Raw genomic sequence first — 16,492 nt, 5'->3', positions numbered from 1 at the left:
TTTTCAAATGCCCCAAAGTCTGAGCAACTGTTGCTGCATGTGAAACTCAGTAAAAAGGAAGCCTGGGTGGCTCAGTGGTTGAGCGTCTGCCTTCAGCCCAGAGCGTGACCCCGGGATCCTGGGATCAAGTCCTGCATCGGGCTCCCTGCAGGGAGCCTACTTCTCCCTCTGCCTGTGTCTCTGCCTCTCTCTGGGTCTCTCATGAATCAATAAATAAAACCTTTAAAAAAAAGAATCTCAGTAAAAGAGAAAAACCTAGAGATTAAGCATGACTATTTTTACTGCATAAAATTTTTTTTATAAATAAATAAGGAGGAGACAAATACCCCCGTGGAAAAATGACCCAAGGTACGCATGGGGAAATGCTCAATTTTACCAGTCATCAATCAAAATTTCAAGTATGTAAAAACAAAAACAAAAACAAAAACAAAACAAAACAAATTTCAAGTATGTAACCAAAGACACAAATCAGTAAAAAATTCAAGTATGTGATACCATTGTCTTAAGTTGAATGGTGTCCCCCTCACAACCCTGCAAAAGAGAATATATTGAAAGCCTAACCCTCGGGTACTTCAGAATCTGATCTTATTTGCAAATAGTGTCTTTGCAGACGTAGTGAGTTACTGGAGTAGGACAGGTCCCTGATCCGCTCTGACTCACGTCCATATAAGCCGGCCGTGTGAAGACAGACCCGGGGAGAAAGCTGTGTGGCCATGAGGGTGGAGACTGGAGTGACGTGATGCAAGCCGAGGAGCCAGAAGGCCGCAGGCAAACTGCCAGAAGCCAGAAAGAGGAGGAAAGATCCCTCTGCAGTTTTCAGAGGGAGGACGGTCCTGCCAACACCTTGATTTGGGACATTAGCCTTCAAAACCGTGACACAATAAATTTCTGTTATTTTCAGCCACACAGTTTGAGGTACTTTGTGAGAACAGCCCTAGAAAACCCATAAAACCATTTTTTGTTTTTCGTATTGGAAACGAATAAATTACCGAGGGCTTCGTAGAATGTTCACGAGGAGTGAAGCACAGGCATTTTTATGCGTGGTTGTTGGGAGACCAGACTTGAACAGTTATTTTTGACAGGTCAATTGGCAAAATGTATCAACATGAGCCTTAAAAATATTTATATATCTTTTGACCTGGCAGTTATATTTCTACAAATTTATCTGGAAAACCAAGAAGACAAAAAGGTGATTACAGCCAAGTTGATAATAGGGAGTTAAACGTAACCAATGTGTTCAACAAGGGGGGATTGCTTAAATAACTCATTGCATATTCTCTGCAGTCATTAAGAATGAGAATGTAGGGGTGCCTGGGGGGCTCAGTCGGTTAAGTGGCTGCCTTCAGCTCAGGTCATGATCCCAGGGTCCTGGGATCCAGTCTTGACATCGGGCTCCCTGCTCAGTAGGGAGTCTGCTTCTCCCTCTCCCTCTGCCCCTTCCCCACCGCTCATGCTCACTCTCTCAAATAAATAAATAAAATCTTAAAAAAAAAGGAATGAGAATGTAGTTTTAAATGTATTTTCATAAAAAGGGGATGTATAACCTATCATTGGAATGATAGAGAAATTTAAATGATTGAGTGTCTGCCTTCAGCTCAGGGTGTGATCCCGGGGTCCCGGGATCGAGTCCCGCATCTGGCTCCCTGCGTGGAGCCTGCTTCTCCCTCTGCCTGTGTCTCTGCCTCTCTCTCTCTCTGTGTCTCACGAATAAATAAAATCTTAAAAAAAAAAAAAAGAAATTTAAATGATAAAGCACATATGTAAGATGATCCTGATTTTTGTCGGAAATGATGTATATATTTATACATATGTACATATGCAAAGAGAAATGTCTCCCGGGTTTAGTAAAATACTTGGCAATTGGTAGACACCATATAAACATTTATTGAATAAATTAATGAATAATTGGTGCTCGCTTTGGCAGCACATATACTAAAATTAATGAATAATTAAATGAGTAAAAGTTATAAACCAAACATGTTAACATTAACTTTCTGTTGGTGGTGAAATTATGGGTGATCTTTTTTTAAAAAATGTTTTCATTCTTTTTGAATTATAATTACTTTTCTCATTTTTATACAATAAGCAGGCATTATAATTTTAATAAGAAGAGGGGAAAAAAAAAACCAAATCTTAGTTTTCTGTTTCAGTTCTGTCCTCAACTTATTTTCAGATCTGAGACCCCACAACTCCAACACTGCCCTCATGCCTCAGTCCCCAGAAGGGAGAGGTTGGTGAGATGACCCCCAGAACCTTCCTCGGTGGCCTGGTGGAGGAGAGGAGGCATGGAAGGCTCTACCAAGGAGGAAACGAGAATGAACTAGAACCAAGAACAGAAAGCTTCTGAACGAGCTGGATGCAAGCAGGAAGGTGAGGGAGCCGCGGGCCACAAACCCTGCCAGAGCATCAGAGGTGGGCAGGAAGCACTTACAGAGCTTGCCCAAACCCTGTTGGCCTCACTGGGCCTGAAGCCACATCGCATCTGATTCCTGGTTTATAAAAAAGCCCACAAAGAAACAAAGCAAACAACAACAGCAAAGAAAGAACCAAAAGTTACCAGTATAAATGTTGGCTTAGAAGGCCCCAAAGGCTGACTCTTGAGGGCTGTAGAGTTCCAAGGCTCAGTGCAGCCACTTTGCAAACAATCTAGCAGCTTGGAAAGCACAGAGCTACCATAGGACCAAGAAATTCTACTCCTGAAAGAAATGGAAACATATGTCCACACAGAAGCCTGTACGTGAATGCTCAAAGCAGCGTTGTTCCCGATAGCCAAGAGTGGAAACGACTCGAATGTGCCTCAACTGATGCGAGGATCAGCAAAGAGTAGTATAGCCATACGGTGGGATAGCATTCAGCCATGAAGAGGAACGGAGAACGAATATATGCTATAACCTGGAGGAAACTTGAAAACTTTACACTAAGTGAAAGAAACCAGTCATAAAGGCCAAATAATTATATAATTCCATTTCCATGAAGTGTCCGGGATAAGCAAGTCATCTCTAGAGACAGAAGGTAGTCTGGTGGTTGTCTAGGATACAGGGGACAATAGATTGGGGGGTTGATGGCTAACGGATATGGAGTTCTTTTTGGGGTGATCGAGTATGTTCCAAAATTGACTGCAGAGAGGATTCACAATACTGTGAATGTATTTACAACTACAGAGTTGTTCACCCTAAGTGGGAGAGTTGAATGGTGTATGAATAATACTTCAATGAAACCATGATTTAAAAGAAAAGAGGATAAAACTTCTAAGGTTGTCTTTTCCTAATCCACATCATCAGATAATCCTGCAGGCAAGTGTGTCATTAACCACCATATATTAGCGACATCCTCTATACCCAGCAAGGGTGCTAACCATGGCCTGGGGTTAGAGGACACAAGACATGTAGCTCAGTCACTGCGGCCAACAGCCAGCTGACCAGCAGACACGAGATGAGGCCATGCGAGCTCATGCACCTGCCGGCCGCCCCGCCCATCGACCTCTCCTACCGGAAGGAGCCCAGCAGAGATGAGCCAAGCAAGCTGGGCCAGACCAGAAAGACTCCCAGCTGACCTGTAGAAGTGTAGGCTAAATAAGAGATTGTTGGTCAAGGTGCTGTGTTTTTGGGGATCATTTGTTACAAAGCAGAAACTAACCGGCACACTTTGGGTACAAATGTGTGAGAGTTCCTCCAGGGAACATACCAAGCTACAGAGCTGCTAAGTTTGGTACCTCCTCAAGCGTGCTAGATACTTCCAGGTATTTTCCATGGCGATCATGCCCCTTTACACCCCACTAGCCCTGCAAGTGGGTTCCTCTTATAGCACGGTCCCGTCAATACTTGGTAATGTCAGATATTTTGATTTTTGTCGACCTGGCAGTTATGAAATGGTATGTTATTGATTTTTTTTAAAAAGATTTTATTTATTTACTCATGGGAGATACACAGAGAGAGGCAGAGACACAGGCAAAGAGACAAGCAGACTCCCTGCGGGGAGCCCAACAATCCCAGGACCCCGGGGTCATGACTCGAGCTGAAGGCAGATGCTCAACCACTGAGCCACGCAGGTGCCCGATATCTTATGGATGCAATATTCATTTCCCCAATCACATATCTTTTCTGAAGTTAGTTGGTTGAATGGGGTTTCCTTCAGACTTGTATGCTCCACCTTCCTGAGGTGGCGAAGCCCCAGGCGTCCTTTCAGATGCACGAAGAAGTTAGGCTTCACTTCCAGAATGCCCTCCACAACGCTTCACACCTGCTTCTCTCCCCTGACTCCTCCGTCAAGCCTTCCTGACGTCCGGCCCCCCCTTCCCCCATTGCCCCATTCAGCTTCCTCTGCCTGATGGTCTGCTCCACTGTAGTGTAATTGTCTAACCGCTCCTCTGGAGCAGAGGTCAGGGGTCAGGGGACCAGGGGACCAGGGGACCAGTACACAGGCCTTCCTGTCTAGGACCCAGGCCATAAACCCAGTGCTGGACCCTAGGTGACCTCCTTCCTGAATAGCTTTCTGAGGAGTCAAAAGGACAAATATGAATTCACTTCACTTACCTTGACACCATTTATATGCACATTTGTTTGTTGCCTTTAGGGGTTACGGGGTGTTTCCAAGTTCATTATCTGATTTTGATTTAACAACAACAAAAAATAATAATAAATGCAGGGGCGTCTGGCTGGCTCTGTCAGTGGAGCCTGTGGCTCTGGATCTCAGGGTTGTGAGTTCGAGCCCCACGTTGGGTGAGGAGATTACTTAAAACTAAAATCTTTGTTAAAAAAGATAAAGATATTAATAACCAAATGAATGGGCAGCCCGGGTGGCTCAGCGGTTTAGCGCCACCTTCAGTCTAGGGCGTGATCCTGGAGACCTGGGATCGAGTCCCACGTCAGGCTCCCTGCATGGAGCCTGCTTGTCCCTCTGCCTGTGTCTCTGCCTCTCTCTCTCCCCTCTCTGTGTTTCTCATGAACAAATAAATGAAATCTTTAAAAAAAATAACCAAATAAATGTATTCGTATGGCATTTATGGAGGACAAACCATGCTTAGCACATTATATGCATTATTTCACTGACTTCTCAAAACAACCACAAGAATAGGAAGCCTCAAATAACGTAACACTTGAAATACATCAACTTCAGGTAATTATTATTAACCACGGGTATTAATTTCCTAAGGCTGCTTAATAGATTACCTCAAACTGGGTGGCTCAGAACAACAGAAATTGGTTCTCGCACAATTTTGGAGACCAGAATTCACAAATGTGCTGGAGCATGAGCCTCAAATGAAGAATCTGTGATTTTGAAATATTTATCTGTTATTTTGATGATCGTGCCCACCATCCACAGCACCTAATAACCTGCTCAAGAAGAAGGCGCTGCTGGATAAGCTAATACTGAAAATGGGTGGGCGATCCCTGAAGTTCCACGGCCCAGGGTCACCCACAACATAAGAGGAATGACCTTGGCTTACTCTGACAAACCGAAACAATGGCACGAAGCCTCCTCCGTGTGACCAGCAGAGGCCCCCACAATTCCCCTGGCCCCTTCCTCCTCACAGTTGGGTAAAAACTCCTCATTTTCTACAACTCCAAAATCAGAATGAGGTGATTCTGAGACGTAACTGCAATCTCCTTCTTGCAACAGTGCCTTTTAATTAGGCATCAAAAGCCCTGGAGACCATCCTGCTCCCTTGTAATGGTGTGTTCTGGAAAATTACTGCCATTGGATTAAATTAAAGAAAGGTTATTCGGCTGCTTTGTTAGGCATATTTCAGTGGCGTTGGGAGCCCGTCTGGACCGGTGTTGCTGGTGCCGTTAGTTACAGAGCAAGGAGTGAACGCACGTCCTTCTGGAAGGTGATTGATGAGACAAAGCAGCTCTCGTGGAAGAACTAGAGTGTGAGAGGCTGAGAAATCATGCCTCCAACCGGAGCATGGAAATGTTCACCATTGGAGGTGGAGGAAGATGTAGCTAATGTGAGTTGAGACTATACTATCTTGCGCTGGATTGTGTCCCCTGATGATAGTCATATGTTGACATCCTAAGCCTTCACACCTCAGACCAACCATATTTGGAGGTTAGGTCTTTAAAGAGGTGATTACGTTAAAATGAAATCTCCAGGATGGGCCCTAATCCACTATGACTTGTGTCCTCGTAAGAAGAGGACATTTGGCAGGTATGCCCGCAGAGACAGAGGGAAGACCAAGTAGAGACCCGGGGAGAAGGTGGCCATCTGCAAACTCGGGAGAGAGGCCTCAAGGAGAAACTAACCCTACTGACACTTGATCTCAGACTTCCAGCCTCCAGGACCATGAGAAAATAATTTTTTAAAAAGACTTTATTTATTTATTCATGAGAGACAGAGAGAGAGAGAGGCAGAGATTTGGGCAGAGGGAGAAGCAGGCTCCCTGTGGGGAGTTCGATGCGGGACTCGATCCCAGGACCCCAGGATCATGACCTGAGCTGAAGGCAGATGCTCCACTGCTGAGCCACCCAAGCGTCCTGAGAAAATAAATTTCTGTTGTTTATGCCCCCTGTGGCCCTCTGTTATGGCAGCCCCGACAGGCTAACACACAAGCCGGAGGGGTGGTCTGCGGAGATGCTTGCGTTTGATTCTCCCTGCAGTTACTTGGTCAGGGCCTTACGAGTTGGCAAGTGGCAGCAGCAGGATTTGAATCCAGGTCAGTCTAATTCTGACGCCTGCCACACATGACCAAGCTGCACCAAACAGGCGAGGAGAAAAGGCAGTCACCGGCTCGCATGAGGTTTGAAAGTGCCTTCCAACATAAACGGTTCATGGCTTGGTTCGCCATGGAGGCTCAGACCTATTTTTAGCAGGCTCTGGTGTCTATCACGCTCTTCAAAAAAAAAGGTGCCACCTTCCCTGAGGATGCTTTATGAAGTCCAAGTACTTCTATAAATCTTTGGAGACTATTAGAAAAGGTGCCGGTGGCTCCTCCAGGGAGAATCTGAATCCACACCTGCAAACTGATGGTTCTCCGTTGCTTTTAGAATGCAGGCAAAGGTGCTGAGCCCCCCATTCCACGGCTGTCCTGATTCACTGCTGCCCACCTTCTTCTCTCCAGCTACGTCTCCAGCCACATGCTTGCTGGATCCAACTACACAGAACTTCCTTGCAAGTTCCCCGAACAATCTGTAGTCTTTCCCGCCTTCGTGTCTTTGTCCTTGCTGTTCCTTCTGCCCAGAGTGTCCTTTCCACCTTATCCACCTGGCGACCCCCTCCTCATCCTTCAAGTGTCACCCTTCAAATGTCTCCTCTTTCAGGACACCTTCTTGACCTCCCCTGAAAGGAACAGGGGCTTCCTCCTCTGCACACTTGTTACACTTTGTCTATTTTCTGTGTGGCAGGCATACCCTAAAGTGACCCCTGCAATGAGCCACGTCCTTATATAATCTCCTCCCCTTCGGTTTGGGCAGAACCGATGACTTGCTTCTAACTGTGGCATAAGGCGAAATAGGATGTCACTCCTTTGGTTGGGTTACTTCATATGACAAAGGGGATGGGATGCACTCTTAAGATTGCCTTACATTATAGAAGACTCCGTCTTAGCAGACTGGAGAGAGAGAGAGAGAGAGAGAGAGTCCCTTGCTGGCTTTGAAGAAGTCGGCTGCCATGTACAGATCACAGGGCAAAAAAAACTGCCTGGCTTCCAAGATGAGAAACAGCCAGTGAAAAAGTGGGACGTCCAATCATCCTCTATGTCATAAGAAACGAACTCTGCCACTGACTGAGTTGGAAGTGAATCCTCCCTAGTCAAGCCTTCAAATGAAAACACAGCCCTGCCAACACCTTGATTGCCATTTTGTGAAAAAAAAAAAACCGAGCAGAGGAACCAGCTAACCCATGCCCAGGCCCCTGACCCTGGACACTATGAGACAATTAATGTGTGCTGCTCAAGCCATCAGGTTTGTAATAATTTGCTACACAGCAATAGATAACTAAGGCACTCTATTAGAGCAAAGAGCAGGTATTAGTCTTTACGTGTTGTTCCCAACTAGATGGGAGGCCTGAGAAAAAGGATGATAGGTCAGCCCTTTCAGCCCTCACGTGGTGCCTGACACATAGTAGGCACTTGAAACACATTTGTTGGATGAATAAATGAATGTGGTCTTTATGGTTCCACCGGCCTTAAGAAATGTCACTGTAATTCCAGGATTCCATTTATCGTTACCTTCGTGGAAGGTCAATGAGGATATCAAACTTCCAAGGAATAAAGAAGAATGCAGAGAGCAAGCATTCTTCTGTAACAGTTATAGATTCTTTGACACAATTTGCCAAGCGGTTGGGCACATCGGGCCCTGTAAATGTAATAACGATGTCTGCCGAGTGTCTTTGAAGATGGTCAAAGTCAAAGGCAAAATCACAAAACCTGCTGAAAGGCAGCTAGGACCATTAGCTGCTATTTGAAACCCGGAGGCAAAGAGACATTATGAGCCTCAAACCAGTCAGAGGAAGAGTCATCACTCAGCCAGGGAGCCAGGGACGGAATTCTAAATCTGAATCTGCCCAGAACCCCAGAAAGCTCTTCCTGCTTCCCTCTCATCCTTGCCTTCCCCTCCCTCTTCCTCCTCTGCCATAGAAACAAAAACACCCTTCTTAGAGCTGCGAAGGCCTGTAGGTCATCGCCTCCAAGCCCCTCATTGTACAGACGGGAAGACTGAGGCCGGGAGAGGAAGACCTTGGCCGACAGTGTACAGAAAGTCCCGGGAACAGCATTCTTTTTCAGAATCCCCTGAAGACTGGAGTTAAAAATAAAAACAAAACAAAACAAGAAACCTCCTTGAGCATCAGCGAGGACATGAAGCAATTAACCAGAAATTTAGCCACCTCATTACCTCATCATTAAAAAAAAAAAAAAAAAAAAGTCTTACAGGATCCATACAGATAAGCAAAACTCAGAGTTCCTTTCTCAAGGCAGTTCTTTTTTGAAAAAGAATAGATTTATTTATTTTAGAAAGAGAGCGCACACAAGCAGGAGGGGCAGAGGGAGAATCTCTAGCAGACTCCACTCTGAGCACAGAGCCTGCCACGAGGCTTGATCTCACGACCCTGAGATCACGACCTGAGCCAAAACCAAGAGTCAGGAGCTCAACCGACTGTGCCACCCAGGCGCCCCTCGAAGCAATTCTTACAGCGTCGCAGAGCTGCCCTGGTCGCAGGCACATGCTATGTGCTTTACATGCATTATTTCCATTAACTTTCCAACCATTACTCTTTTATAGCCCTTTTTATAGTTTTTTTTTTTTTAATAAATAAACTGAGGTTCAGAGAGGAGATGCGATTCCTCCGAGGTTACATAACCAGGAATCATTTCACCAAGTCGGTCTGCAGTACTGATAATCACTTTGCTATGATGCCAAAAAGCCTAGGAAGCTGAAGCTCAGGGAAGGGGCTGCCAGTGGGGGAGCCTTGCCTGGGACCCTAACATCAGAGGTCACCATGAGCCTGTTGCAAGCTCACGGCACGGCACAACAGCTCCTGACTGTCAACCCCAGGAGGGCAGGAGCCCTGGTGGCCTTGTTCCTGCTGGATCTCCAGAGTGTTGCCTGGCCCAACGGAGGAGGCGCTAAGTAAAGTTGGAAGGATGAATGAATGAACGGCGTGGACGCATGAATGGGTGCCCCAGTTAGCCGTGCGGATGTGTACACGGTAGGGATGTGTCCTCTGGGGGCTTCTCTAATCTGAGCCAAGCTGATATGTGGAGTGAGTATCCGGGTGTAACCAATATATAATCCTCTGATTAAAGAAGCTCTTCTCCACATAGCAATCGGATTACAACACAGCATGCCCGACGGGGTCGCTTCCACCGCTCGGCCTCTTTCTAGCCACAAATTGGCTCCCTGCGATTTATTATTGCCGTCATTATCATTTGTTATTTCCCCCAATGCTGTATGAGAGAAGTCAGCATCAATCCCATCTGTCCTGATACCAGGTGCAGTGAGAGCAGGCTGTGGGCTGGTGCCGGTTAATGGGACAGACTTTGGGGGAACCGCCTCATAGGCCGGACACTGTTTTGTTATCTATAACGTAGGGGTCATCATCATGTCCATTTGCCAGGATTGTTGTGGGGATTAAAGACGCGACGCCTGTCAAGTGCTTAGCCTTTTCATTGCAAGCTCTCAGTACATTTTCCTTCTAGCTGCTAACGAGACCCCGAGACAGGCACTGCTGGTGCCCCGCGGGACCGTGGATGAGCTAGTGACCTTCTCTGGGCCTTGATTGTCATCTGTACGACAAGGGAGGGAATCAAGGAGGCACCCGACGGCTAATTCCTGAGCAGTTACTGTGTGCTTGCCCCGGGGCTGAGCCCCAGCCACAGAGATAAAGGAGCCATGGCCCTGTCTTTGGGGGGCTCCTGTGTGGTTAGATACAAGCACTGCGGGACCACCCGGTGCTTGCCAGGCAGGGTGATAAGCACTGCACATCCATGAACTCCATCAATCATAATGTTGATGACAACGCCACTGTCCCTGTTTTAAAGGGCATCAGGAGGCACATAGGACCTCCAGGACTCTGCCAAGGTCACCCAGTGACATCAGAGTGGGGCTCGAAACCTGGAGATCAATTCTGCTCTATCACCCTTCTAGCATAAATATCCGTGATTCTCTACAACCATGAGACAGACGCTTTGGAGATTGTGCCAAGGCCCAGATAAACACAGGTATCCCCCGCTTTTCAGACATTTGCTTTATGTCACCTCACTTTGACAAAAGACCTACACTGGTATCTGCTTTCACGGACCCAAAGAAAATCGAAGAGGGTTTTTGCTTTTCGGGGGGCGGTGTGGGGGCAAAAAGCAAAACTAGCATTCGGGGTTTGTGCATCGCAGCGAGCTGTTACAAAGGCAGCGCACCCCCCACCCCCCCAGCAAGCGCGGCCCGCCAAGCTCCTTCCCCAGAAACTCCACTCCGCATCTCAGCATCAAGCAGCCATAGCCCTGAGCTGCGTCTGTGAGCATCTGTGTCTGATCTTGACTTATTTTGTGCAGCCGTTAGCAAGATGTGCCCTAAGGTATCAGAGAAGCCTGAGAGAGGATATTTTTGGGGTCTGAGGACGCTCCAAAGTTTTTCCATAATACTGTTAACTGCTTCTTCCTTCCCTTTATGCCATTTCAGCTTCCGAAAGTTTGGAGCCTGTGCCTGTACCCTCTTTTCCTGATATTTCGCGCTTTCTCTTCTTCCTGCCTCTCTCTTATCTCCCTGCACTTCCATCAATATCGTCTGCATTGGCTACCAGGCATGGAGGTGAACGGTGAACGTTTTTCTCTTTTCTCTGCTCACACCATCCCCACTGACGCTGCAAGGAAGAGACGGGCTGTGGTCCTAAAGCAGAAGTGATAACTGGGAGACACTCCTTACGACATCCTGCATCAGTCTGCTTTGAGCCTCTGCCTGTGTCCAGGCTGGGATCCCACTCCTCTCCGCCGCCCATCTCTCTCAATGAGGCGTTCCTTATGAAACAAACCCCTACCCGTTCTCCCCTCCAGCAGACGTCAGCTTGCCAACTGGGAATCATTAATATGTGGCTTGTGTTTGACCTCCGATGTTCCCAGCCCGACTTTCAAGAAAATGTGGTCTTCATACCATTCCCATCTACGACCTGTCAGCCTTGTTGAACCAAGCATTTGGAAGGCTGCACAGCAATGTGGTTGAGTAAGAACCCTGGAGCCAGTCTGCCAACTCTTCCATTAACTACCTCTGTAATCTTGGGGACGGTCCCGTCCCTATGTCCTGATTTTTCTACCTGCTTTACCAGGATGACGATGGTGGTGGTGGTGATGGTGGTGGTGGTGGTGGTGGTGGTGGTGGTGGTGGTGGTGGTGGTTGCATCTCTCCTTACAGAACAGTTAGGAGGACTGAATGAGTTACAAGTGTTTAAAACAGTGTCTGACACTCAATAAACATTAGCTTAATTTTTCTCTATGTCCCACAGGAAATGCATCTTTAATTAATCTCTATTGCCTTCCACAGATACATTCCAGTGGAGAAGAGGAAAGGGGAGGAGTTCCTAATGACTATGCCATAGAAAAAGGCTCTCTAAGATTGCCATAAAAACAGAGGAGAAAAGAACCGACAGCTTCATGGTCCTCTACCTGCGAGGCTTCATTTACTGGGCAGGACGTGGTGCTTGCAACTGTCCTTTGGGGACACAGGAAAGGTTTAGAAACTCAATTTTACAGACGAGAAGGGAAGCCATTTGTTATGGGTCACTCACTAGTAAAGGGACAGGATAATGGTTTTCTTCCCGAGATCCAGAGTGCAACTCCGTACGCTGCCTCTTATTAAAACAAATGCATAAAAAACAAACAACCCAGAGTCCAGTTCAACACAAAGCCGTACAATTCACTCTTCCCTCTGCCTTTCAACTGCTCCAACGTGTCCAAGTTTCCATAACCATCCACAGGAGAAGGGCATCGGTTCGCCAGAGTTGGGGAACAGTAGCGACCCACTGAAAGTGACTTTGGTGAAGTCAGCCAAAGGAAGCTGCAGCACACACGGGAGAATAATAACACTTTCCTTCTGAAGAGGGCAGTGTGCAACCAAGGCCAGGTCGGCTCACGTGGTCAGGGCTTCCTTCCAGGTCTGGAAGGCCGGAGGCAGTGTAGCCCTCAGGAGCCCAGGCATCTTGGGTTTCCAGGAGCTTATTTCTGAACGACAAACACATCTTCCGACATGAAATAGGATTCTTGAGGTTTGAGCACAGTTACACACTGCCTCTCATCAGAGGGTACACCGTGCAAACCGATACTAAGGCGGTTATGCAAGATGGATGGAAGAAGCCCCAGCCAGTTCTCTTTCCGGGCTCTTGCACTTGTCTGTCCCCCCATCCCCCCCGCAATTGGCCTCATGAAATTAAACAATAGTGTGGCCTCCCAGATGGTCTCTGATGTTTGCAGAAGAAAGTGTTTCTTTACTACTAAGAGGCCTGTGTGATGTAGTTTCTACTGCCTGAGGCAAAAATACCTTTTTCTCCCCCCCCCCTTCCCCCCAGCATCCTTGCACAAAGTGTTGGGAATGGGGATCTTAGCTCCTAGGTGCATTTATCAAGCCAATCACAGTAATTATAATTAGAAACACAAACTAAGTGAAAGCCGAGCATGAAATACATTTGCAGAAAACCTGAACTGCATATAATTAAGCCCTGCTTGGTGTCATTTTGAGGCATGCCATTTGTATATTTGGGGAGTGGGAGAGATTTTTTTTTTAATCTAAGTACCTTTGCCAAGTGGCATCAAAGGCTTCTTCAATGGCAGTTAAGAGGAGGAAGAATGACACACAGCATTAGCTGCTAAACTGAGGGCTGTGAGACATACATATGTCCCAAGGTAGCTTAACTGGTTATTTAAAACACTCTGTCCAATATGTTCATTGGATATTAATTTAACCTAGATCTGTCTTAGGGAAGTGAATAAGAGAGGTGAAGATTTGGGGGGTGGGGAGTAGCTTCAATTCCCAGCCTCAGCTTTGGGCATGCACTAACCCGACAGTGCTGAAAATCCTTCTGTGATTACCCAAAGCCCAGCAAAGAAAGTCCATTCTCCTTAGGGGGACCTTTGTTCAGGTGTCACCTCTTTGATAAAGGCCTTCAAATTTTCCCCTCCCCTAACCCCGGGCTCTCTCAGCCATCACGACACTTACCATGCTGGTTTTTAACTTTATTCACATGGTCTTTCTCCCCTGCGAAACAGTGATCTCTTTGAAATTGGCAATTTCCTTTTTTTTTTTTTTTAAAGCGATTTCCTTTAATTTATTTTTATTTTTTTAATAATAAATTTATTTTTTATTGGTGTTCAATTTGCCAACATACAGAATAACACCCAGTGCTCATCCCGTCAAGTGCCCCCTCTCAGTGCTCCTTTTTTTAAACCAGTGTCTCCAGCACCCAGGACAGGACCCAGGACCCAACAGGTGCTTGGAAACCACCAAATAAAGGAGCGACCGAATAAGTAAGTGGATGAAGGAGCGAACGCTCCATCTTTCCAGGGCCAGCTCAAACTACTCCGTTAGGTGATATCCAATCTCTCTTTCCCCAAGATAGAAATTCGCACTGGTAATTCCACTCTGTTTTTAGGGACAATAAAGCCAAGAATAGTTTAGGAGAGTCCATTGATTGGAAGGGATGTGGCGGTGGGGGGAGGAACACCAATGGGCTCCTTGGAAAGCCACCTTGGAATAAAAGCACAGGACTTTCACTTGGATCACATCTGGGGGAGTGGGGTGGGAGAGGAGAGCTTTAGGCCACACCTTGCACTCCCGTCCCCTGGTCCCCTGTCGTCTTGGGATGGGAAGGCACAGAGTGCTTGTCTCCCCGACTCCTTCATATACATTCCAAAATAATTTTTTTGCAGATTCGCATGAAGGTGAAAGAAGTAATACTCAGACATCCCATGTTTCCCCCCGTGTTGACGGGAGCACAACCAGGACGCCGACAGCGATGTGCAATCCCCCCCCTTACTGGGATCTCACCGGGTCTGCGCGCACCCACCCGCGTTTGTGTGAATGCGGACTGCGTGCGCCTGCATTTCCCCGGCGGTGGTGCAGCCTGACCTCCCCTTGCACGGGGGGTCGCCCGGCGGGCGCCAGCACCCACAGGCTTGGGTGTGGGTCTCGCACACAGCAGGTGCACCGACCGCCCCGCACAAACCCCTCGCACTTGTGCGCCTGGGCGTGCAGGAGGGGCGCGCCTCTTTGGAGGCTCTTTGGAGGTTCCACGCCGAGCCTGGAGCGTTTAGCATTTCAGTGGCAAAAAAGTTGGCTTCCCCCCTCCCCTGCCGCGCCCCCCCGCCCCCCCACGATTGTGAATTAGCTTCCAGGCGGCTAATTGCTCCAAAGCGCTGCTGAGGCTGAGGCTCGGGGCGCAGCACTGGAGCGGGGAGGCGGGAGGGGCGCGCCCCGGAGCTCCTCCCCCACCCCCCATCACTTTCACCCCTTTCTTCCCCCGGGCTGGACTGTTTCACCCCGTCTCCAGGCAACCGGCAGGCGCGAGGCGGGACGTCATTTCCTGAAGAGCCCGCGGGGGGGGAGGGGGCGGCCGCGGGGGAGGGGCGGGGCGGGGGCGGGGCCAAGCCGGGGCCGGGGCGACGGCGGCGGCGTCGGAACTCGCTGCAACACCGGCCCCGGGCAGCTCAACAGTTCGCGAAGTCCCGGCTCCGCCTGCGCCCCGGCGGCGCGGGGAGGGCGCGGGGAGGGCGCGCGGGGGGCGCGCGGGGGTCCCCGGGCCGCCGCAGCCCCGGACATGCCCCGCAGCCCCGGGCGGGCGGCTGCGGCGGCTGCACCGGCTGCGGCTCGGGGGGCTCCGGGCAGGGCGCCGCGCACGCCGACTGGGGACTTCGGGGGCCCGCAGCCCGGGAGGAGCGGGCGGCCCGGCCGGGGGAGCCCCGGGCGCCGTGTGACGGGGCGGCCCGCCTCGCTGCGCCCCCCGCGCCCGACTCCCGCCGCCCCGGCGCCCTCCGCGATGTAGCTGCCGCCTCCCTCCGCGCCCCCCGGACTCCGGCCGCACCGTCTCCGCGACCTCCGGGCTCCAGCCGCGTCCCGGGCCTCCGCCTCCGCCTCCGCGTCGCCCGGGCTGCAGCCCCTCGGACCCCAGGACGCGGTCCCTCGCCCGCCCCCGCCCGCCCCGGGAGGCTGCCTCCGTTTCCCCGCGGAGCCTGCGCCCGTCCCGGCGCCCCGGCCCGGCTCCCCCCGCGCGCGCCCGGGCCTCGGCGGGGCCATGAAGGCGCAGCTGGACGGCCTGTCGGGGAGCTCGTCCTCCAGCGGCTCTCCGGGCGCGGCGGCGGGCGGGGGCGCGGGCGGGGGCGCGGGCGGGGGCGCGGGCGGGGGCGCGGGCGGGGGCGCGGGGCTGCGGCTGCTGTCGGCCAACGTGCGGCAGCTGCACCGGGCGCTGACGGCGCTGCTGAGCGAGGCGGAGCGCGAGCAGTTCACGCACTGCCTCAACGCCTACCACGCGCGCCGCAACGTGTTCGACCTGGTGCGCACCCTGCGCGTGCTGCTGGACAGCCCGGGCAAGCGGCGCCTGCTGCCGCTGCTGCGCCTGGTCATCCCGCGCTCCGACCAGCTGCTCTTCGACCAGTACACGGCCGAGGGGCTCTACCTGCCCGCCGCCGCCGCCGCCGCCGCCGCCGCCTCCTCCTGCCGCCCGCCGGCCTGGGGCGGCCCCGACGGCGCGGGGCCCGGGGACGTGCGCCTGGTGAGCCTGCGGCGCGCCAGGGCCCACGAGGGCCTGGGCTTCAGCATCCGCGGGGGCGCGGAGCACGGCGTGGGCATCTACGTGTCGCTGGTGGAGCCGGGCTCCCTGGCCGAGAAGGAGGGGCTGCGGGTCGGGGACCAGATTCTGCGCGTCAACGACAAGTCCCTGGCCCGGGTGACCCACGCCGAGGCGGTCAAGGTAAGGCTGCGCCGGGGAGGGGAGGGCGGGGACGGAGGCACCGGAGCTCCCTGCCTGTGCGTGGCCGTAGGCGGTTCACCTGGTCTTTCTGGGCCACGTCCTTATTTATTTA

General features: G+C 50.5%; 1 protein-coding gene and 1 long non-coding RNA gene across 5 annotated transcripts in view; both read left to right on the top strand.

Annotated features, from left to right (window-relative positions):
- Nucleotides 1-10,011: 10,011 nt before the first annotated feature.
- Nucleotides 10,012-12,871, top strand: LOC140641927 (uncharacterized). Its single transcript, XR_012038513.1, has 2 exons — nucleotides 10,012-11,648; nucleotides 11,967-12,871. It is a non-coding gene; the product is annotated as an uncharacterized lncRNA (long non-coding RNA).
- A 2,834-nt stretch (nucleotides 12,872-15,705) lies between these two features.
- Nucleotides 15,706-16,492, top strand: part of WHRN (whirlin) — an 82,475-nt gene continuing 81,688 nt past the window's right edge. For all 4 annotated transcript variants that reach the window (XM_072842508.1, XM_072842507.1, XM_072842506.1 and 1 more), the window contains exon 1: nucleotides 15,706-16,380. In XM_072842508.1, the coding sequence (XP_072698609.1) occupies nucleotides 15,706-16,380 (675 nt within the window). The remainder of the gene's footprint in view (nucleotides 16,381-16,492) is intronic.

Source organism: Canis lupus, chromosome 10, assembly GCF_048164855.1.
Source record: "Canis lupus baileyi chromosome 10, mCanLup2.hap1, whole genome shotgun sequence".
In the NCBI taxonomy this organism is placed as follows: Eukaryota; Metazoa; Chordata; class Mammalia; order Carnivora; family Canidae; genus Canis; species Canis lupus.
This window is presented reverse-complemented; position numbering and strand designations above follow the sequence as displayed.